The sequence below is a fragment of the Pyrus communis genome, chromosome 7 (genome assembly GCF_963583255.1).
Source record: "Pyrus communis chromosome 7, drPyrComm1.1, whole genome shotgun sequence".
Lineage (NCBI taxonomy): Eukaryota > Viridiplantae > Streptophyta > Magnoliopsida > Rosales > Rosaceae > Pyrus > Pyrus communis.
The window spans coordinates 3499816-3522622 of record NC_084809.1 but is presented as its reverse complement, the minus strand read 5'-3'; the positions used below and the strand labels follow the sequence as shown (position 1 = coordinate 3522622).

At 35.5% G+C, this 22807-nt stretch overlaps 3 protein-coding genes across 4 annotated transcripts; 1 reads left to right on the top strand and 2 right to left on the bottom strand.

The window, feature by feature from the left end:
• Positions 1–546: 546 nt before the first annotated feature.
• Positions 547–1308, bottom strand: LOC137738769 (protein SPIRAL1-like 3). The gene is made up of 2 exons (XM_068478243.1): positions 1037–1308; positions 547–750 (listed from the first exon to the last, which is right to left on the bottom strand). Exons 1-2 carry the CDS (start codon positions 1301–1303, stop codon positions 667–669), a joined length of 351 nt encoding a protein of 116 aa, XP_068334344.1. The 5' UTR covers positions 1304–1308; the 3' UTR covers positions 547–666.
• Positions 1309–2398: 1090 nt separating this feature from the next.
• LOC137740192 (putative methylesterase 11, chloroplastic) lies at positions 2399–5372 on the bottom strand. Its single transcript, XM_068480017.1, has 5 exons — positions 4866–5372; positions 4072–4308; positions 3486–3629; positions 3030–3161; positions 2399–2920 (listed from the first exon to the last, which is right to left on the bottom strand). Exons 1-5 carry the CDS (start codon positions 5211–5213, stop codon positions 2645–2647), a joined length of 1137 nt encoding a protein of 378 aa, XP_068336118.1. The 5' UTR covers positions 5214–5372; the 3' UTR covers positions 2399–2644.
• A 6754-nt stretch (positions 5373–12126) lies between these two features.
• LOC137740132 (uncharacterized FCP1 homology domain-containing protein C1271.03c-like) lies at positions 12127–16211 on the top strand. 2 transcript variants are annotated; one of them, XM_068479945.1, is made up of 8 exons: positions 12127–12241; positions 13356–13665; positions 13783–13968; positions 14060–14141; positions 14322–14388; positions 14797–14982; positions 15078–15138; positions 15614–16211. In XM_068479945.1, exons 2-8 carry the CDS (start codon positions 13458–13460, stop codon positions 15811–15813), a joined length of 990 nt encoding a protein of 329 aa, XP_068336046.1. In that variant the 5' UTR covers positions 12127–12241; positions 13356–13457; the 3' UTR covers positions 15814–16211. The 2 variants fall into 2 exon arrangements, with proteins under 2 accessions (XP_068336046.1, XP_068336045.1); XM_068479944.1 differs by having other exon boundaries at positions 13356–13968.
• The last annotated feature ends 6596 nt before the right edge of the window (positions 16212–22807 follow it).

Genomic DNA, 22807 nt, shown 5'->3' with positions numbered 1-22807 from the left:
TAATTATTCAATCATCAATGACCATATCATTTAGTTTACAAATTTTAGTTTATAAATTTAATTTCCTTAACATTACCCAGTATAAAATTCGTCTATACTCGATTTTTTTTTTTTTTAATTCTTTGTGCAGATAATAGGACTCAATAATCCTAATTGAGTTTTAATCACGAATTCCGATTGAGTCTCGAATTATATGTTCAGACGGATTGCAGCCGTTTAAGAAGGCTTTTGTACAAAGCATTTCAAATGACGCTCAACAAACATGCATTTCAAGATCAGCGCTTCTCCCAAGAAGCTCTACAAATCCTGAACTGTTTTTTGTCAAACGTTGCTTAAAAACACTTTAAAGCGTCTTTAACATTTTTAAAAGCAATTTCGAACAAGATTGAGTCGGTGAATGGATGAAGTAAAGAGTACAATGAAGGCCAAATGACAAAGAACTGTAGAACTGTAGAACCAATGCATTACGTACTTGCATTTGGATTTAGTAACCAAATCTCCATCCATCATACAACATTACAAATTGCAAACATGACGTTTTTGGAGCATGTAGGTATTCATATTTCTGAATTATATGTGTGTGTGTGTGTGTGTGTGTATTATAATGTGTATATTATCAGTGCAAGTATTCAGTTGCTGATGTGATGATTTCTATAGAAGCAAGGTTCAGTTCCCACTCCCACCACCAAACAAGTAGCCAAGGGATGATCCGCCGCCGGGAGCAGCGTGAACCTTGGTCGATGGACGATCCTGCATCCACATACATAACCCGTCATCAACAAAAATATATCCTCATTTGATAAACAATGAATGCGTCATCAAATATTGTATCTGTATTTTAAATAATGTACGATAACATGGTGGTACATTGTTTTTGCTACAACGATACCAACATGTTATCAATAATCTGTCCACAGTTAAAGAACAGACGCATGTGTCATAGCCCGGCAAGACTTGCAGGACATGGTTATGCGACAAAGACAGAGTTATAACCGTAAGCCTATGAAACAAGTAAACTAATTAAAAGATTACGCACCGTGATGAAATTTCCGCAGTTCTGGCCATCAACTCGGAGGTAATTGTTCGTAGGCTTGCTGTGAATTCCGGCTGGAAGCTGCTTACCGCTCGGTGATGAAGCAGGAGCTGGAGCTAGAGCAGGAGCAGGAGCTGGGCTAGCATTCTGGGGTGGAGGTGGCGTGCTGTTAGTAGTTTTTGGGGTTTTGTTAGCAGTGGCAGTCTCTCCACCTCCAAACAAATACCCCAAAGAGCTTTTTCCACCACCGCAGCTGACTCCACGCCCCATATTTTCTTTTCCTATTTCCAGCAACAAGTCCCAAACCAAACATGTTATTTCAAAGGATGGCAACATTCGCACTTGAAAGTTTAGACTTTGATCACAAGACAACCTATATTTGATAATTAAAGCGGGTATCGTACGATTTATATCGTGATGAAGTATGCAAAACCCGGCTAAAAGATACCGATGAACGCAAAATTGGTCCATACAACAACAGATTATCGGCGCATTACAAGCGTATTACAAGATAGTGATTTAACCATATGCACTCTAAATTGAATATTGTAAAACTTTTTATGCAATTGCCGGAGAAGTGCGGAGGCTAAACGAGGAAGAAAAAAACCGTAGCCCTAGAAAATGTACCACCTCATGTGCACAAGGCATTGGTATATATTACCAGAGAAAAGGGGCGATAATTAACATGAAATTGGAAAAACAGAAACAAACAATCAGATCATGCCAAAGAAAACATGGTAATTGATCTGAATTTTGCACAGATAGAAAAAAAAAATAATGGAAAATTAACTTACGTTGTTTTTGCTTCCCCTTGCTCTTGGGGCCTGAATTTTGGAGCCCTGCAAAAGCAACAGAGAGGTTTGTTCGTGTTTAGATTTGGTTTTTCTAACCAGAGACATGGTCAATTTCTGAGCTGGCGATATGGTTCGACTCCGCACGTGGCGTCATTTGGGATCATCGATACACTGTTGCGCACCCACGTTGGTGAGGTGGCAACTCGTCCAACTGACTATAAATCACGTGATGAGAGAAAAATAAAATATATCCCGGATGGTTGCAATCTGGAAATTTTGCAATGAATTGTGTTCAAAGGTTTGGTGTGACATGTTTCATTTTTGTATGTTTACTCAAAGTTTGAAGTCTAAACTTCATTTGAGTCCTACTAAAACAAACTTCTGTACACGGTGACGAAATTGCATTTGATCGGAAAATTTTCCTCAAAAATACGAACTCATTTGGAAGTGTTTTTAAAATTACTGAAACTACTTTTAGCAAAAATGATTTTGGATTCTAGACACTTTAAATGTTTTATTAAGATCCACTTGCATTTTTACTAAGAAATGGTTTTAAAAACATTTTCACCAGAAGCGCTTTCAACCATTTTAAAAACACTTCAGAACGAGCTCGGCATCTTTTTGTGAACATGTATCATAAAACGAACAAGCACACCTTTTATCCTATAGCTATGTTCATTTACATGCTTACTCGAGATCCTATCTAATGGAACTGCATAAATTACGGATGATTCCGGCGGCATTTCAATCATATGCCAGCGGAGATCAACAAAGAACAGTTTTATAGACGACACCCAGCCGGAAAAAGGTGGTGCTTCTATGAAGAAATCTTTGAAATCTCCACCAATAACCTGTGCAGGGCTTGAGGCTTTGAGAAAAAAGGTGAGTGATCAGCGCCTTTCAAGCGAAGGACCTGTTCCGGAGGGCTTTCTTTTATCATGCTCTCCTGGGCTGTGATGGGTATGGCATTGTCTTCAGATGTTTCTATATAGAACCGCCTCACCGAACCATATTTCATGTCAGATAATGAGAGCTTCTCCAGAACCGGGGCAAATGGAATTGGCCTCATAGAGACGGATGCCAATGCGACATCCTAGAGCAACAGAAGTAAAAGAAATTAGCGAAACTGATAGGGAAAAATGGACAACCACTTGGATGTTTTTCGTCGAGAGTTTGGTACATTTAAAGAAGTGAAGCATTACCTTGGCAGGACTTTGGTTAAATAACAAATCCTTCAACAATGATTTATCAAGATCAATAGCAGTTGGAGGCTGATCATTCCCATTTGCGTACAAAAATACTTGGGCTTGTCGCATAAGATCGTCTGAACTTGCCTGCAATAATTCTCAGCATTAGTCACTCAACAATTCACATAAACCTTACATAAGTTATTCAGTTCAGAATTACGATACTCGTGTGTAAATATTCCGTAAAACAAAGTGACAGGACGCGAGGCAAAATGCTATTGCAAATTACACACGGAAGAAAAATGGGTTCTTTTAAGTAGATTCAGAGGATAAATATTAAACAAATCTATCTACACATATTAAGGTTCCAAGGGATATGAAATCTAACGTCAAATTTCAGATTTTGAAGTCCATTCACCTGAGGGAAATTACAGATTTATCAATTCAAAGATAAAAAGTCTGAGGGAAAACCTGTTGGGAGAACATTTCAAGAGTACTTTGTCCATTCTTTAACATTGCTGCAGCAATAAAAATGGCCTTGGCGACTTTATCTGGAAACAACTCCATTGCATATGATACACATGCACCACCGAAATCATGACCCACCAGTATTACCTGCATAACACAGCAACCGAACGGATAGAAACAGAGAAGTTATATACTGAACTCGTATACTAGTCTATGTAACCAAACAATAAATATAGCTCGTATTTTTCAGCGTGATTTTTGAGCAAGTACATGTTTTTCAGACATAACTGTTTTAGTTTTGTTTATATGAACATTCCAAAACGAGCTTAGTTATAGAGTCTTAAAGGAGTGCAAAGTCGCAAACTTGACATGCCATAGATCTTGAAAGCTATACATGCAGCGTATCAAATTACCAATAAAGTGAGCACCTTTCGAAGGTCAAAGTAGTGAAATCTCAATTTTACCAATTATAAGTGTGGTTTGGCAGTGAACTAGTGTTAAGATGACCATGGAACGAAATTCAAGCTAAAACAGCAGCATAGATAAGAATAGGAATCGGGAAAAGTAATTGGAAAGCAATTGAATATACCTTCTTCCCCTCCGGAAGTTTTTCGAGAAAATCAGAAAGAGGCTTCACGTATTGTGAAAGACTTGTAACGCTGTTTGTATCAGATGAATGAATACCAGAGCCGGTCAAGTCTACGGCAGTAACTTTAAAACCACCCTCCTCTAGAAGTGCAATGGTTTTATACCAACACCAAGCACCAAAGCCACCTCCATGTACAAGGACAAAATGGTTGGTTTCTAGATCATCAAGTTTAACGTCCTATCAAAACACAATATTTGTTATGAACCAAAAGAAATTCGACAATGGCAGCAATCGAGCACGTCATTGTGGAAACTAGACAATAACTTAATCAAATCAGTGAAAACAAACCGTATTCGAACAATCACAACAAAGGAATTCCATACAACAACATCAGAAACATCACGTCGATTCTCTGCGCCAGTATTTACATGATCATGGTAGTTTAAACCGGCCACTTCTCGGCATTCGGTATAAACATTGACGTAACTTGAAATGCAAGTTAATTCATCCAAAAAGATAAAACAAATTGCAACATATGGAATTTAATTAAAACAAAAAATCGAACATCTTTAAGGTACACAAATACTTATGCAAAAACAGAGGTATACACACGTACAGATATAAATATGCATGTATTTGTCAGTTTGTGCACGTGTGTAAATAGATAAGAACACCCAGAAGAGGACATTGTTAATTCGGTCCACAATCCACTCCAAGTTCGAAACTTTAATCCAAAAATTAACAAAATTAATCCAAAAATTAACAAAATTTAATCAAAAGTCATTAACACCAACCTGATTAACAAGCTGGTGGGGCTGGAGGAGGGGGTCGGTGAGGGACCTGGCGCGGGAGCTGGAGCTGCGGGGCAGGGCGTTGCTGCCCTTCTTGGAGGTGGAATTGGGGTAGCGGAGGGAGGCGGAGCGATCAAAGGGCAGAGAGCCGCTCTGCTGGTGCTGCTGGAACAGAATTGCGGCGGCGAGAGCTTGTTCCTGGATTAGAGCGTCGTCGAGCTTCTCTTTCCGGGAGGATCGGACACGGGTCCAGCGGTTGCTGGAATTGGGTTGCGCCGGCGGGTTGGGTAGGCGCTTTATGGGCTTTCGCTTGGCGGGTTTGGGTGCGAGGATGGCGCAGAGGTTGCCCATTGGGATTGGTAAAGCATGTAGAGGGAGACTGTGAGGGGAGAGAGAGAGAGAGAGAGAGAGAGAGAGAGAAAGAAAAGTTAAAAGGAGGCAAAGAGGAGGGTGATGACTGATGAGCTGAAAGAGTGGTGGCAAATGGCCGAGGGGTGAGTTAAGAAGGTGGACTGACTGGGTTGGTCGATGCTTGAGGAGGTTTAAATATGTATTTATAGACTAATAGAGAGGGTGTGGAATATTATGGTAAACCAGTATCGAGACTCGGTTTCCTTCGTCACATTTTTTTTCTACGATATTTCATAATATTTACACGAAAAGTGATGTTAAATTGTGAGATTATAGAGAGTTTCACTTTAAATAGTATTCTTAGTATTTCTCATTGTTAACAACTTCATAACTGTCACTTAGAGCGAGAAGTTTTAGATTAAATGTTCGTCAAAAATGAATTTGAACCATATTATTATTATATCATTGTGAGACTACGCATACCGTCTCCTTGGTGAAGATACTATCTTTCGTTCACACAAAAAAAAAAAAAAAAAAAAAAAAAAAACCTTTGTAACTTTGGGTTTTCCACTTTTGGGCGGAGTTTCATAAATTTTTAATCGTTTGGTGATTAAGATAACATTTTATATTGAATTAGTCAACTTATTCACTCTAGTTAATCTAATTTTTAAACATTTTTTTTTTTTACAAATTAATTCTCTAAATTACTATGTAAATAGGTTTAAATTTGAGTGCAAATGCAATAGTGAACCTGCTCACAATTTTGACCAATTAGTTTAACTCACGCTTTTTTAGAAAGTAGGAAGTGGATCACACCTCATTCAAATCAAACTCAATGCTCAACCTCACCGTAACATGTGAGCCAGTAACTTGAAGAGAAATTAAGGGAAATTAAAAATTGTAATAATGGTTATCTTTTGTTATTTCAAATTTTCTAAGCTTCTGAGTTTATTTACATTTGAGAAATGTTCATCCACACACATATTATACATGGTGAATATATATAAAAATGTTGTTATTACCGCTTTAAAATAGTCAATCTGCATTGAAAAATTTACGAGAAAAATATATAGGAATATCGGTTTTTTTTCATTTAAATCTTTCTTCACTTGCATTTTGTTTACATATAGATATAGGTAACAAATTCATTATTGAGTATCATAAAAACACCGATAAACAACTAAATATAGTATGCTGTTGTTCATCGGGATAATTAATTAGGTACCCACCACTCATCATTGTAATGAAATTTTGTTGTGGCCTCTTTTTTCTTCAATGATGATGAAATATACTCTCTGACAAGAAAAAACAAAACATAAAAGTTATCCTAGTTAGCCGTACTCATCCTCACTAATGAACTAGGGTTTGTAGTTATGGGATTGAGATTCTCTCCGAATCTCACATTATGCTGATCATGAATCGAGAATTTGAACTGTTCAATTTAAATTATGATGTTTCCATTAGTCTATCTCATTGACCCATCTCATAAGAACCGAGAACTTCAAACTATATTCAACTTAAATCGTACCGTTCATATTTCTCAGTTTGTTAGCTCCAAGTGTGAAGTTTGGAGAATATCTCAAATCAATCCGTAGTTGTGAGATTTTGTTAACTTAAGGCCCACTCATTTAAATAGATTTTTGATACTATAATTTGTCTTAAAGCTTGAAACCAGGCATAACAAATTTGATTTGATTTTTTATGTCGTGTCGGCGTTGGAGTTACCTGACGATGATGTTTTGGGAAAGAGACTAATTTCAGCATTTCCGGTGAGCAATTGATCAGTTAATTCCTTAGGACTCATACTTTGTCAGTTTCTAGCAAGTGGCAACCACCATGCCCAAAATCTATTCTTCATTCCGACATTAAATTTTTTGCACTCATTTTGTTTGTGATTTTTCTAGTCTCTGTTATCGATTGATTTGTATTAAGTTTATGACAACAAAATTAATAAAAATTGAGTTTATTAACACGTGTCGATTAATGATAGATGTCACAAAGAGGCTGCAAAAAAAAAAAGGGTTTAGAAGATTTGAACTCCTTCATTCTAACCATCACAATACAACATTGTGTTGCTAATTCACTCATATTGTGATGTTATTGATTCAATCATATTATAGTACGTGTATTTACTTAATTAGTTATATGTCAATGAAATAGAAAAAATGTACATCATTTTTCTTTGCATGCACATCTCTATTGGTTTTTGGCCTTTAAATCAACTAAAATAAAGTAGAATCAAAGAATAAAAGTAAACATAAATAAAAGGAGTGTGTATTTAGAAAGAGAAAAATGTTGTGCGTAAATCATTTCCTATGAAACATCAACTGTGCGGTTTATTTTACTTATAATATTATAATATGTACATAAATATAATAATAACATTATACAGCTGTATAATTCTCTCGCCCCAAAAAATTTGGTACACAAGGAAGCCACCAAACAAGTGATATGTACGATTACGATCCAACTAAACTCAATCACCCGATGCACATTCAGAAAAAGGTATGGTTAATTTTTATGACAAACTTGAATGGTAAATGGGATACGTACGTTAAATTTATCATAAGTAACAATTGTTGGACTTCATATGAATCATATAAAAGACCTCCCTAATAATATCACAAATGTCATGACAAATGTTAAGGAAAAGGGAAGGGAAAGATGCTAAGAGTGTCACAAATATTATAGCTTTTTCCAACGTATAACACAAAGAATCGGAGCTATAATATGAATCTTAAATACCATTATTTTGAGAATCCCCTTGATTGAATTGTAAGTCGATTATTTGATGATATGGCAGGAGTCCTTAGAACTCGAACTATCTGTAACAACTCTTTGAGCTAGCCTTTGGATGAGCCACCTCCTTACGTTACTAAAAAAAAAAAATTTGACAACTTCAATCAATTCTAGTACCAAATACTTTTATTTTTTGCCAAATTTCCAGTACTGTCAGGGAGGAACTTTTTAGGTTTCTTTTGCTATATATCATTAAGAGTGCCCTTGTCAGAAGGAAATTCTCAACAATCAAACAACAAGGGAAAGGTTGCACTCATTCTTTATATACCAAATTTTAGCTGGAAAAGGATTGATCTCATGATATGAGCAATAGAAAAGCTAAGATCCTAACTTGAAATAGCACAATGTAGCACATCAAAATTTGTAACAAATTAATCAAGATTACAAGTTTGAACATGATCAACATGGTCTCTACTTGATAAGAGAAGATCTCGAGTTCGACTCATACATATGCTAGAACGATATACACATAATATATATATGTATGTATGTATTTTTAATAAGTTTGATATTAAGTTGTGATCCATTATAGACTAAGTGACTAATTACACATTGTTTAAGTGTAAATATCATATCGTCTGACCAAAAAAAACACCAAAATCACAACTACAAGTAGTGCATGTAACGTAAAAGTGATCTATTTCCCCAAAAAAGTGCGATACTATTTCTTAATCTAAATTTCTGGTTTGTTTTAAGTATTCATAAAGAATTGAAAATGTTGTATTATTTCTTGATTGGATTGTAAGTCGATTATTTGATGATATGGCAAGAGTCCCTAGAACTCGAACTATCTGTAACAACTCTTTGAGCTAGTTTTTGGATGAGCCACCTCCTTACGTTACTAAAAAAAAAAAAAAAAAAAAATTGACAACTTCAATCAATTCTAGTACCAAATACTTTTAATTTTTGCCAAATTTCCAGTACTGTCAGGGAGGAACTTTTTAGGTTTCTTTAGCTATATATCATTAAGAGTGCCCTTGTCAGAAGGAAATTCTCAACAACCAAACAACAAGGGAAAGGTTGCACTCATTCTTTATATACCAAATTTTAGCTGGAAAAGGATTGATCTCATGATATGAGCAATAGAAAAGCTAAGATCCTAACTTGAAATAGCACAATGTAGCACATCAAAATTTGTAACAAATTAATCAAGATTACAAGTTTGAACATGATCAACATGGTCTCTACTTGATAAGAGAAGGTCTCGAGTTCGACTCATACAGATGCTAGAACGATATACACATAATATATATATATATATGTATGTATTAAATTTTTTTAATAAGTTTGATATTAAGTTGTGACCCATTATAGACGAAGTGACTAATTACACGTTGTTTAAGTGTAAATATCATATCGTCTGACAAAAAAAAACACCAAAATCACAACTACAAGTAGTGCATGTAACGTAAAAGTGATCTATTTTCCCAAAAAAGTGCGATACTATTTCTTAATCTAAATTTCTGGTTTGTTTTAAGTATTCAGAAAGAATTGAAAATGTTGTATTATTTTCTATGATCAGTAGGTAGATGAGTAGCGTGATTGCTTTGGTTATGCCACATAAATAAAGTTGGTTGGGTCCAGAATTAAGTTTTGATATGTATATTTTCTGGCAGTAGTAGTAGTACTGCTCGACGTTTTCCCTTTTCTTTTTAAGCGAGGCATGCATGGGGGTGGTGGGAAGTAGTGGTTTGCAGATTTCGTATATCAATGCCCATCCAACCTCCACAGTCCATATTTTAATTAATTTTCCACCTTACCTACCAACTGCACACATCTCTCTCGTCTCTCTAATCCACAGCCCAGCCGGTTAATTAATTTCTTTATCTAGTTGTTTTATATCAAAAGAATTGGACGTGAAGAACAAAGTGTTGGTTGTCGATTACCTGATGTATTTTTCTTTTCCTTTATCCAAGCTTGGAACCAACAGTGTAAGAAAAACTTACACATGCGGAGTTATAACGGAAGATTTGGCGCAAAAATAAGTGCAATGGCGTTCTAGGAATTTGGTGAACCGAAGACCTACAAATACCCCAGTTAGAAGATGCATCTATGAGACGGAGGCTTAGGACAAAATGGATACATGAAGACCTTAGAAGACTTGGAAATAGACTATAAGAAAAGATATGGAGTACTTGGAGTTAACAGATCGAAAGACTTAGGTGCAAAACCAAGTGCAATAATGTTTTAGGATTCATACAACCGACCATACTTAATAAAATAAGGCTTCATTGTTGTTTTATCTAGTATATGAATGAGGTTCATAGGTTAGCTGCAGCAAAAATATATTACGATGGAAAATGAGAGTGGGAAAAGTAATGTGATTTCTTATCTAACAGACAATGTTTTGCGGGGAGAAAATGCGATGATGAGTAAGTTTGATCGGTCTATTACATCGTTTGAACATGTTTGAGACTGTTTATGTTAAATTTAAATTGCATTCTACCAACCCAAAATGCTTTTAATAAATACGTTTGATAGAATACTTGAAAGAGTTTCTAGGTCTTTGAAGTTGTTTTTTAAGAAGCACTTCCTAAGTGTTTAAAAAAAAAAAAAAACTTGGGTAACAGTAAAAACTTCAATGTGTTTCTTGCAAAAACACCTATAAAGCAAAAGTAATTCCTATAAAAGCAGCATCATTCTAATAAATCCTGGTTGGGGTTTGGACCACCAACAAGGCTCCTGAACTCAAATGTTGGACTAGAGTTAGAAATAATCGGGTCCATTTGTCCCTGGTTGAGGAGAGATGCATATTCTTCTGAATGTTTGGCCCACCAACAACATGACAAATTCTTGTTGGACATGTAGATCACTTTTTAAACACATGACAAATATTGTTTGACCGAGCAATGCTACAAAGACTATAAATAAATAGTTGCAAGAGAGAATCTCACTCTTCTAATACACGATCCAAAACCAAGCCATATCACAACCATCCATGTCCAGTACTCAACTCATTCCAATGCTATTCATATATATATATATATATATATATGTGTATGCATATATGTGTATATGCTTTCACTCCGTCATGTGGAAACCTGAGAATTAATGGGTAAATTTGTCCACAACTCATATAAATTTAGGACCACTTAAGCTTTTGGTTCTATTGGGGATTCTGCAACTGGAGAGAAACATGCACGAAGGCATCATAGCAAAGCATATGTTAGATTGAAGCTACTACCTATAGCTTTCAGTCAGCAGATGCAGGCTCAACAATTATCTAATACAAAAGCTTGTGAATATATAATCATGGCATGCATGATAAGCACATGATCCTAATAACCTTCGTGCAAAGCTTCACGTGGCAAAGATCCAATTGGCCACGACCAGGCTTTAAAAGATTTGAGCACATGAAAACGAGCTGATCATTTGAAGTAAAGAACACTAGAAGTACTAGACAGAACATTTCTAAACTTACTAGGAGATTTGTTTGCCTTTTGTTTGTATAATATTCAAACCTTATTGGCATTTTTTTGACTTGTGGTCCAAGGTTTCTCGGATCGGCAAGTCACTCGAAGAAAAAGTTTTGATCTTGAGGCATCAATCATCATAGTTCAAGGGGTTCAAGGGGTGTGGGGGGCTCTAGTTGGCAAAATGTTACGCGTGCACGATTATGACACTCACATGCATTTAGATATGGGGTGACATTTTAGAAAAGAATGGTAAAGTTAGTGGCGCATGACTGATTCTTAGCCATTGATGCAAGTGGAAATATTAGTTGAGAATCACTAATGTGAGTAAAGAGTGGTCGTACCATATGTTTAGGGTTTTATTAGTCAAGGAAAGGTGAAACTTGCATGCTATTCATACTACATTCGACGGTACAAATATTTGGTCCACGTGCATCAACGGTTAAGAATCTTACACGCACTGGAAACAAACTGTAGCAAACCGTCAACCATACAAGGCTACAACCCCTAAAAATAGTTTGCCAATCCAATGCCTTAATTGGGCTAAGCTAGCAACCCAATGATTGAGCCATGGGCATCATAGGCCTGGATCTTAATAGATAGCAGCGGTAAGTGGGCCTACTGGTCGGGGGCTAAGACCTAACATTTGAGGTTGTGGGTTGGTCTTAATTGATTGCTCAAACGTGGTCATTAGTTGTCTTCGAGATCTTCTAAAAATCCGATAAATCCGCCCCCACCTCCTCCTCTTCCTCTCCCTCCCTCTCCCTCTCCAAACTCAGAGGTCAGCTTCCTCCGCAGCGACGCGGGATACCAAAGGTCAAATCTTTCTCCCTCTCTCTCTCTCTCGCTCTCTCAAATTTGAGAATTTATACATGCAACCTGAATTCATATAGTATTTTACACGTACTAGGAACTACCTTTGACAATCCGATTTGCTGTGTTCCAAAGTTTTGATATCTGTTGGATGAAATCTGTTTGTTTCCCCAGAAAATAACGTAGGAAAAATGCCAACTTGTAAAAACTAAAATGTTCGAATAATTCACTTGGTTATTGGTTTGGTGGGTTCATTTAGTATTCTATTTGTTACATGGGGAGTAAAATTTAAGGTTTGCAGTTCTAAATAGATGGTAGGTGAGTTTCTTGTTGCAGCTTGTAGAGAAGCAGAATATTATTTATTTCTTTATTATTCCCTAAAAATACGGTCAGCATTAGCTTACATATTAACTAGCTCATTGAGGGCGAGATTTGATGTAACGAAAAGGTTGCTCCTTTGTGACCGAAAGGTCAAGGGTTTGAGTCATGGAAACAGCCTCTTTGTAAAGCAAGATTAAGGCTGCGTACCATATGTTCCCCCAATCTATTTGCGAGGAGCCTTGTTGGCTTGGGGTCGCCCTTTATTGTGCGGATGTAATTCTTCAATTAAGTTGCAATCTCAGATGATTTTGTTTCTTGTACTTCATATGTAGTTTTGAATTTTCTTTCAGAAGGTGGTGTCTTTCGCAAGTTCTGTTGAATGACGCTTGAGCTAATCCTTTTGTTTCGTAATGACTTATTGGACCTAACAAAATACTAACTTGAATTAGTGAATAAAACAGTAAGGCAAGCATGAGAGAAGAGAATTTAATGGGGTTTGGCTGTGTGTGACTACTTGCAAAGGAAGTGGAAATTAGTAGTGTTACAGCCACGGGTATATGGAACGATACAATTACAATCGATCACCAATAATTAAGGAAAGAATTATGATGTAAATAAGCTACAAGATGAATTTCTCTATTTTTTTTAATTATTCACATTGACAGTTTCTGTGGATCATCTGGTGCATATAATGTTTCGTAAAGTAGTGCACTTTTGTGTAAATAATTATTGAGAAAGACCATTTATTCCGTCTTGTTGAAAAGATCATTGTTTCCATACTGCCCACAACTTGCAGGGAAGTAGAGAAAGGGAATGATTGAGGGTTCTGTAGAACGTGGGGAAACTGACCTTGTTAGACGGATAGTAGAAAGCGATCATTCTAAGAAGATCATAGCTTATGATCAAGAGTACTAGTTCCTTTACAATGCCCAAGGGTGAAGTCCAAGTTAATCTCTTAGTGAATGCAGCACCTCGGCCTTCCATTGTTAGAATTATGGAGACAGGTGCAGAAACAACCAAAAATCGTGTGCGATCGAATCAAGTGTTGAAAAAGAAAAGAAGAAGGAGACGTAGGATGAAGAAGCCAAATTTACTGCAAGATACAGGTCTAGCTGAGAACCTGCCTTGGGAATATGGTCAAAGTGACGCTAATCATATGCATAGATTGTCAACTTTAAGTCTATCTGATGAAAGAAGTGATGACATTGTAGTTATTTCATCAGGAGGTGTTAAAACCATGAATGAAGAGGACAACAGATCAGGGATTTCAAATATCTCAATTGTAAGAACACCTGTTTGCGATACAGAGAAAAAGCTTCTTATTCTTGATATAAATGGACTACTTGCGGATATAGTCTCTCCTCCTCCAAAGGGACTTGCATCTGACATACGAATTCAACGGCGAGCAAGTGAGAAACTTTCTGTATTATTGTTTCACTTATAAACTCTAATACTTTATTGTTCTTCGTCTTTAATTGCGTCATTACTTTCTTTGTCCAGTTTTCAAGAGGCCCTTCTATCTTGATTTTCTTAAGTTCTGCTTTGAGCGTTTCGAAGTGGGTGTGTGGTCTTCAAGATCCAAGTAAGTTTGTTATCCTTTCTTTCTTTCGTTTTGCTTTTATTCATTTATTCTTTTATTTTAAATTTAAAAACTTTTATTTTTGTTTCTGCCTCTGTTTACTTTAGCAATATCTCGGTTTGTTAACTTATCCATTAGTTTTAGGAATAGTTAGTGACAGCAATACCTATTAATTTGTTGAAGGAGAATTGTGGAAAAAGTGATTGATTATCTGATGGGTGATATGAAGCACAAGTTGCTGTTTTGTTGGGTAAGTGCTTATATCCCTTTCGTTTTGGGCATCATCTAACATTTTGTATGTAGAAATTGCAATAACATTCTCGATTCAACCTTTATTGCTTGCTCTTATCCTCAATTACTGTTTGGGATGATCTTGCAATGAGTCAAAATTAAAGAATTTTCATGACTCTTTATGAATCGTATGGGATGCAAATTGTTGTCTAAATATTATTACTATGTCTATTGATTATTTCTTTGTTATGTCAAGAATAGTTGTCCTTTTTTCTCGGCTAATTACTTTGGTGACAGAGAATCAAATTATCACTAGATAGATTCCTTTTCCTACCAATGGGCTCCTGCAACCATAAAATAGCTCAAACGTTGATTTCCTTGCATCCGAGTTGTGGACATCTTGATGGATTTTATGATGGCGTTGCAGGATCTATCCCACTGCACTGCAACAGGGTTCAGGACTCTAGAAAATAAGCATAAGACCTTGGTTTTTAAGGAGCTGAGGAGAGTATGGGAAAAACAAGACCCTGGTCTTCCGTGGGAGAAGGGTGCATATAATGAATCAAACACAGTGTTGTTGGATGATTCTCCCTACAAAGCCTTGCTTAATCCTGTAAGCTTCAGTTTTAATTCATCTGTTCTCTTCTTTTGGGATACTTATATAAGTAATTATAAATTTTGGTTTTGTATTGAACTCTCGTCTCATAGGCACATACTTCAGTGTTTCCATATCCATTCACGTTCCAGCGAGGGAGCGACACTTCATTAGGTAATACAATATGCTCCTTACTGCTTAATATCTTTCTTTTAAAGTTTGCAAATGATGAAATTTTGAGAAACTTTGAGAGGGGATACACTTGTGGGATTTTCCCAGTTCATCGTTCTTTAGTATGAATCCTCTGGTTCATTTGATTGTGGGTATCTGAGCAAAAACAAGTTCTCCAAAAATTATACTAAAAAAAGAGAACGTTAGAGTTCTTCGGAAGTTTATACAAATTGACTTGTCAGCTACCTCCAATGTATAGGAGATAAAGTCAATGGCCAATGTTACGAGAGAAGAGGAACCGAAATTCGCAGGACACCCTTTTGTTAAATAATGCATCTATCCTAGCTCCATTCCTTGATGACAGAAATATTTACTTTGCAAGGTTGCTTTGTTTTGGTTGTTTGAATGGTATCAAATGTCGTCTTTTTCAACGGGTTAGAGGCAAATGATAAATAAAAATGACCGTGATGTATTGCAGGTCCTGGAGGTGATATTCGGGTCTATCTGGAAGGGTTGGCTGCAGCTGAAAATATACAGGAATTTGTAGAGCAACAGCCGTTTGGCCAAGGACCTATTAATGAAAGTAGTGCATCTTGGCCATTCTACCTCAAGGTTCTTAGAAAGGTGTATACTTTACAAACCGCCAACATAACCCGTAATTCTACGGTGAAGGGTTAGGTATGCAAAATTCGTTACTTGTTTTTTTGCTGTGGCGATCCTTTGTATCGTATGCGGAGCGCTGCTCATCCCCGAAAGGAGTATTCTTCCGAAGCTTTGCCAGAACAAGTGCAGCTGGTTATTTGCCAAAACAGACGTAGCTTGTAGGAAAATTGACCGCTTGAAAAAACCGTGTTCATTGGAACAAATATTGGAAATTTACTTTCTGGTAGATCCATTTTTCAAAGTTGTTTTCATTTCAGATCAGATATCGACATTCACATGGTGGGTTTTATGTTATTTTTCTGGAATGCTGAAGAGGGATTAGTTGCGTGCAAGGAACATCTAAGAATAGTGTTGTTTTGCTCACCACATATTTATTATAAAACCAGAAGTCTATCGAACTAACTTTTAGTCTAGTGGTAATTCTCTTCCTAACGTTTGCATGCTTTTTACGATAACTTGCCTGATGTGCGTGATTAATGTGGATGGGGTTTGGGTCCATGTTGTTAATGAGTTCCTCTCCCTATTAGAACATGTTGAATGGAATCTTATTGGATTTTTTTATTTTTTATTAGAGTGATAACGTTAATGAGTTAGAATTAATAGAGCGATAACGTATCGAACAAATTTAGATGTTGCATAAAACCCAAGATATGCAATTTTTTATTGAAGGTTTTACATGTCTGCCAGTTTATTAATCTAATCTCCCCACCATTCAAAAACAAATAATACCAACTACCAAGATATGTACAATCTCCACGCAAGTGATGGAGATATTACATGGGATGAAGTCTCTCTACCCATGACTCCATGAGTGCCATTGATTTTTCCCATACGTGCTTTGGATGATGATTTCGCAGGCACTGTGCAACAGGCGGATGTACGACTGTCGCTGTCTCCTGCATATTTTCATCAAAATTGTACTATGCCCTCCGTTTTCTTTAGCATCTCTACCTAAATTTTGACAACAAAGCTACCGAGTACCACAACTTGTTGAAACACTCATTACTTTGCGATGCCATAATGTTCTCTCTTCCTCAACATTTTAGCTACAGGTGTTGACTCTTCGACCATTCTGTGTCGAGTTCCCATTCCTCCTCTTGAACCTTCCCCACAAATCTCACACAAGAAAAAGTTTACATATATATATATATATATATATATATATATATATATATATATATATATATCATCCTTATAAAAATTCAATTCAATACGAAACCATTTGCCTATTTAATTATCAAAATGAAATTTCATTGTTTCTTATATAACAAAGTATTTGTTAATTTCTTTGAACCCAATTAAATTTCTTAAACATTTCCAATTTGGCTAATATTTTGCAAGGATGATTTATGAGATTCAACTTGAAAAATAAACGGTTCAGATTGTTAAAATTCGATGTAGTGTGAATCCCACAACTAATCCTCATTTTTATAAAAAAAATGAGGATCCCTTCCCTTAAAGATTTCGTATATATATGTATATAAGTTTATATATAGAGACATTATACAAAAGATCATCCCATATGTGTACTGTAAGTTTGTACTCAATTTGAAGGGGGCTGACATGAAATCATGATGCAGCTGCATGGTTCACAAAAATCGTTATGGCACTTCTGAGATTCGGACGATGAAAACAAGGACATACATATAACAACATATGGGGGGCCATGCACAAGGAAAAAACAAGATGGGGCTGGGGCTCCAATGGTTTGATTAGGAAAAGGACTTGGGTGTCAACCTAAGTATCGTTCTCGGAGATTGTGTGGAATTCACGAAACCCAGACGGATGAGGAGGTCTTTTTCCTTGAAATTGCTTTGCAATTTTAACCACTTGAAATCGTCAAAATTGCATCAAGTTTTTCTTATACTGGAATTATATACATTCAAACTTGTCATCAGACATGGCATGTGATGTAGGCGACTTTCGATCCCAATTACCTGGCAAACTGATTTGGATGTTTGGTGCTCGACATATTCCCTATCGCCAATCTTATAAACTAATGAATTTAATCCCACTAATATCACTCTTCTTAGTACACGTGAGACTTGCTATTATTTATTGTTTATAATTTTAATTATATTCCAAGTCCCTGCATTATACAACAGTCATGTGATTGGTAATAATTCAAACTCTCGTTCTTCCCTTAAAGAATAGCAAAAATACACACTTGATGAAGAAGCACAGTGTTGGCTTTTTTTGCTTCACATAATTAAAAACTAAAAATTAGAGAGAAGCTTTCAAATAATTGAGTTGTATGGTTTGGTTTTCTTACGCCCCAAGTTTAGATCTGGTGTAATGTTAGGTTGATCAAATTTTTACACCGTATTTGCAAACCATTTGATGTATTACTAATAAGAAATAAGTACATGAATCAATACTTGAGCAATAATACAAGCATCGACAACCACATTATATGGTTTACAAAATATGGTTTAAATAAATGATCTCCCTAGAATTACCCCCTGATATATTTGATGAAGGCTCTCACTCTCACGTACAATCAGGGGATAAGATATGCTTGGTACTTTGACTTCATTAGCCAAACTGAACAAAACCCTCTAACGTGGAACTATTATATATATTCATACACACCTTGTTTAATGGACACACAATTTTGGGTCCTCCATGAAATTCCTAAATAAGAATATTGAGAATAGGAACCGACCTATTATAAATCTCCCTCCTTGTGATTTAGTGCACATGTGATTGTTTATTTTATACACTTAATTAATTAAATTATTGGAAAATTATCCCATTTTGTTGTCTTTTACAAAGTTCCTAATTTTGTTGACTGGTAATGTTAGGAAAACTAAATTTATAGATAAAATTTGTAAACTAAATGATGCATCTTCAATAAGAATGAGCACGTTTCTCAACGCTTAAGTCATAATCCAATCATCAAGTTTCATGTCATTTAGTTTACAAAATTTTATCTGCAAATTAGTCTCCCTAGCATTACTCTGTTTACTTTCATAAAGCTTCTAATTTACTTATAAAATATGGTGATTTGATGATGAGAACTTGTGGGTGGATATTTGGAGATCATGTGCCAATCAGGTGGGTGCAGGCTGCGATGCTTCTTCTTGGAACCTAGTTTAGGATTATGATGGTGATGCTTAAATCAGTTGGTCCACGCCAAATGAAGCTAAGCTAAAAGGCAGATAAGTAAATAAATCCTCATGTGATGCTTGCACTTTTTCCATGTGGCCCTGCACCCACCACACCCCCTCCTCAGTTTCAATTATATATATGTTTGATATCTATCGGAATCACCACACCTTTTATCATATAAGATTGCACAAGTTAGACGAAATAATTAAGTTGCTAGCTAGGTAACCAGATGCACCCAGAAATTGAGGTATATATGGATTTAGTAATAGGTTAAAGCTAGAAAGTTAACATTCCCCATGCAAGCAAAACTACCTAGCTTATCTCCCAAGTCTTAAATTTAAAGCTAGGTAACTCATGGGTTCTGTAGTGGCTGTATAATGGTTTTATCGACACCTTATTTACAGCAAGTTGTGTGAACTACTCTTCGGATCAAGAAATTAATCTATGAATAAAACGTACTCATTTGACATCTTCTTGTTTTGTTTTGTCTTAATTAATAAAATCTTTTATCCTTTCATGTCAACAAGAAGAAAAGTTAAATTCAAAAATTAAGTAAAAAAGAAGGGAGGGGGAGGCGTGAGAACATCTATCGTACATAGCCTTACTCTTACTTTGCAAAGAGGCTGTTTCCACGACTCGAACCTATGACCTTTCAGTCACAAAGAAGCAACTTTTCCGTTGCTCCAAAACTTGGCCCCAAATTAAAAAATTCATAATTTTCTATTACTTAGTTGATGTGATGATGCGTACCCACCATCACACTACTAAACAAATCTGAGCATATAACGATAGATTTTGGAAAAAAAAAGTTTTAGGATCTTCACTCCATTGGCATCAATGTATATATTAATAATGTGTGGGCACATCTCAAATCTCAAAAGCCAATAAAAAACTATTTCAGTGTATGTTTCATTCATAAACGGTCGCTGCTATGCCAATGTGTGCTGTGTGGTGGTTGTAAATAAAATTTTTCTTTTAATTTATATGCAAGAATAGTTAGTATTCTGTATGAAATTAGAAGGTCTCTGTATGCAAACATGCTGAAATGCTTCCAAAACGCGGTTTCCATAAACATAAGATAGCTTGGCATTTTTGCTGGCACCTAACGTGCATGTTTAGTTGAACACGTACGTCTTCAAAGGCTATAAAATTATAGTGATGGCTTAAGCGTTACTTATTCGATGGTTAATTAGGTCAGATATGTGCTTTTGGTTTAAAAACGTTGGAGTGATCGATGACTTCGATGAGTACTCATTTTTTAACAAGAAAGTTTTAATTAGGCGTATTTAATTGGGGTTATCAAGAATTCTTAAAAACGCTAGAAGTTTGATTGAGTTTTAATGGACTTTCATATACTTTATTTGAATTTTGAGTGTATGCTTCAAAATCTCAAAGGGTGAGACTGAATTCATTAAGCCTAAAGTTCATTTTTTAAATTCCCGTAAAATTAAATTATGATTGAATACACATTAATTTGACTTCTTCAAAATATGATTAGATATATTTCTGTGTAGACTTTTATAATAATAATATATATATATATATATATATATATATATGAATTTATTCAAATTTTGTATTGGATACTCCTAAATTTTTAGACTCTTAAAAATTATAAAAATTACAATTGAAAACATCCATTAAATTAGTTTTCTGCCTTTAATGGAATTATGCTCATTGTAATTCCACTACCCTTTTAACTTTTTAACAAATAGGAAAAAAAAGTGTCCAAAAGTCCAGATCTCATGAGGTCATGGCAACGTGTTCTTGTACAAGACATTGAGTCATGCAAATTAGGGCTGGCCAACTTCGTACTACTTTCAAATCCTTGGCATATTCATTGAAGCAGCCAGGAAATTTTGCATGGCGTTTTAGTTTTATATATTTTCTTCTAAAATTTTGAGCTTCGACGTTTTACACCTATAACAACTAAACCCATTAACACTATAATTTGTTAAAAAAAAAAAAGAAAAAAAATGTTAATAATACTCCGGCTGGTTTAATGGGTCAATTCCGAGCTTTTAAGAGTATATATCCATATCATAAAAAATAAAGTACATATACAGAGACAATGCTAAAGAGACTCTCTCAAAAGTGAGATTTTCCATAGCCTCTCCGCTACTTTATCTTTTCGGCACAATTCCCTTGTTAACATTGTAACACATTGTGCCAAAAAATGAGGTGACATACAGGCTATAAAGAATCTCACTTTGAGATAATCTCCTTAGCATTTCTCATATACATATATATATATATATATATATATATATTTCCATACTTCATGTTGAGGCAAAGGCACGTGCCCTTGTGACAACCCTTAATTAATTTGCTTACATACATCGTATGGAGATTATCAGGAATGCGACTTCTTTGTGTATGCATTCATTAGGTTTAGGTTTGAGTCTCTGATTAATTTAATCCGAGTCGCTGACTAGTTTAATCCGAGTAGTGATTAGTCAAGATAATGCTACGATTTGTAGCTAGTTCTTTGCCGTTTGCATCTTTTCCTCATCTTGTAACCTCAAACTCGTATCAACTAAAAATAAAAAACAAAGACATTATGATAAATATCATTAATTTATAAGAAAAATATACTTGACAGAGCCATTAGACCATAAAAAGCAGTATTAGGTCTCAGGACCACATCATATTTACTTAAATTTAGAGTTTGTCTAATAATCATTTTGTTTTTTGCTTATAGCTCCGTAAGCAAAAACCCCTATCATGATAAATCTTGCGATGTGTTGAGAATGAGTATGTAACGCAGCTTGAGTAGTACAGTCTTGTGCTATTAACACGTAAGTAGGTAAAGAGTACATGCACTGAGGAAAATGAAGGAGGAAGGAGAGTGGTGGAAAGATGGCAGGAGAGATGTAGAAAAAATACACAAGAAAAAGCCACACAAAACGAAAATTAAAACCAAACCAAAACTACTTTTAATTGTTTTCATTTTCAAGTTTTTTTTTTCATCTTATATTCCTTATTTCTTTCCCTCTCTTCCATCACCCTTCTTCATCATCCTTTTCCCCATATACCTTTCTCATATGTCAAACACAAAAAATTAAAATTAAAAATTAGAAAACGAAATGTTTATTAAACATGTCCTTAGTTTCTACCATATAGACCATTTTCGGTTCTAACAAAAAACGTGGGCTGTGTGCGACTAATCACTTCAGCGATAGGAGTAAGCGCATATGCATCAGTATACGTAATTTGGCCATATATATACATACATATATATATATATATATATATTTGTTCTTCTCTTTCGTATATACTTTCTAATTTTCCTTTTTCGGGTTTCAGATAAATTTATGCTAGAAAACATATAAACAACCCAAATTAATGGGGGCTGTATGTGTCATAAAAAATTGGGGGCAATATGTTATGTAATATTCTGGCAAGGAAGTGTGTTCTTCCAAATGAAGATAATCTATCTTCTGCACAATTTTGGAAAACCTAGCTTGCTGGATGCCTAAATACTTCTGGGTCTGAAAGTACTACGTACTTAGGGCATATTATACAGAGTTTTGTAATTATGTATTGGACCACCCCACTTTTGCTAATATGTACAAACTACAGCCATACACTTTGTATACATGTTGGCATTACAACAACAATACCAATGAATAAGTAGAGTCAGGTATATGAATTTTAGAACACCACTACATTTGGTTTTGCGCCAAATCTTACGTTAGCTCTAAGTACTCAATGTTTTTTCTTAAAATATCTTTCTTAAGTCTTTCTATGTCTTCCTTTACTCCGTTTGCTCAAAGTCTTTGTCTATATCACATTTTTTAGCCGGAGCACTTATAAGTCTTTGTTTCATCACATGGCCAAACTACTTTAACCGATGTTATATCATTTTATCTTTAATTGCGGTACACCCTTCACTATC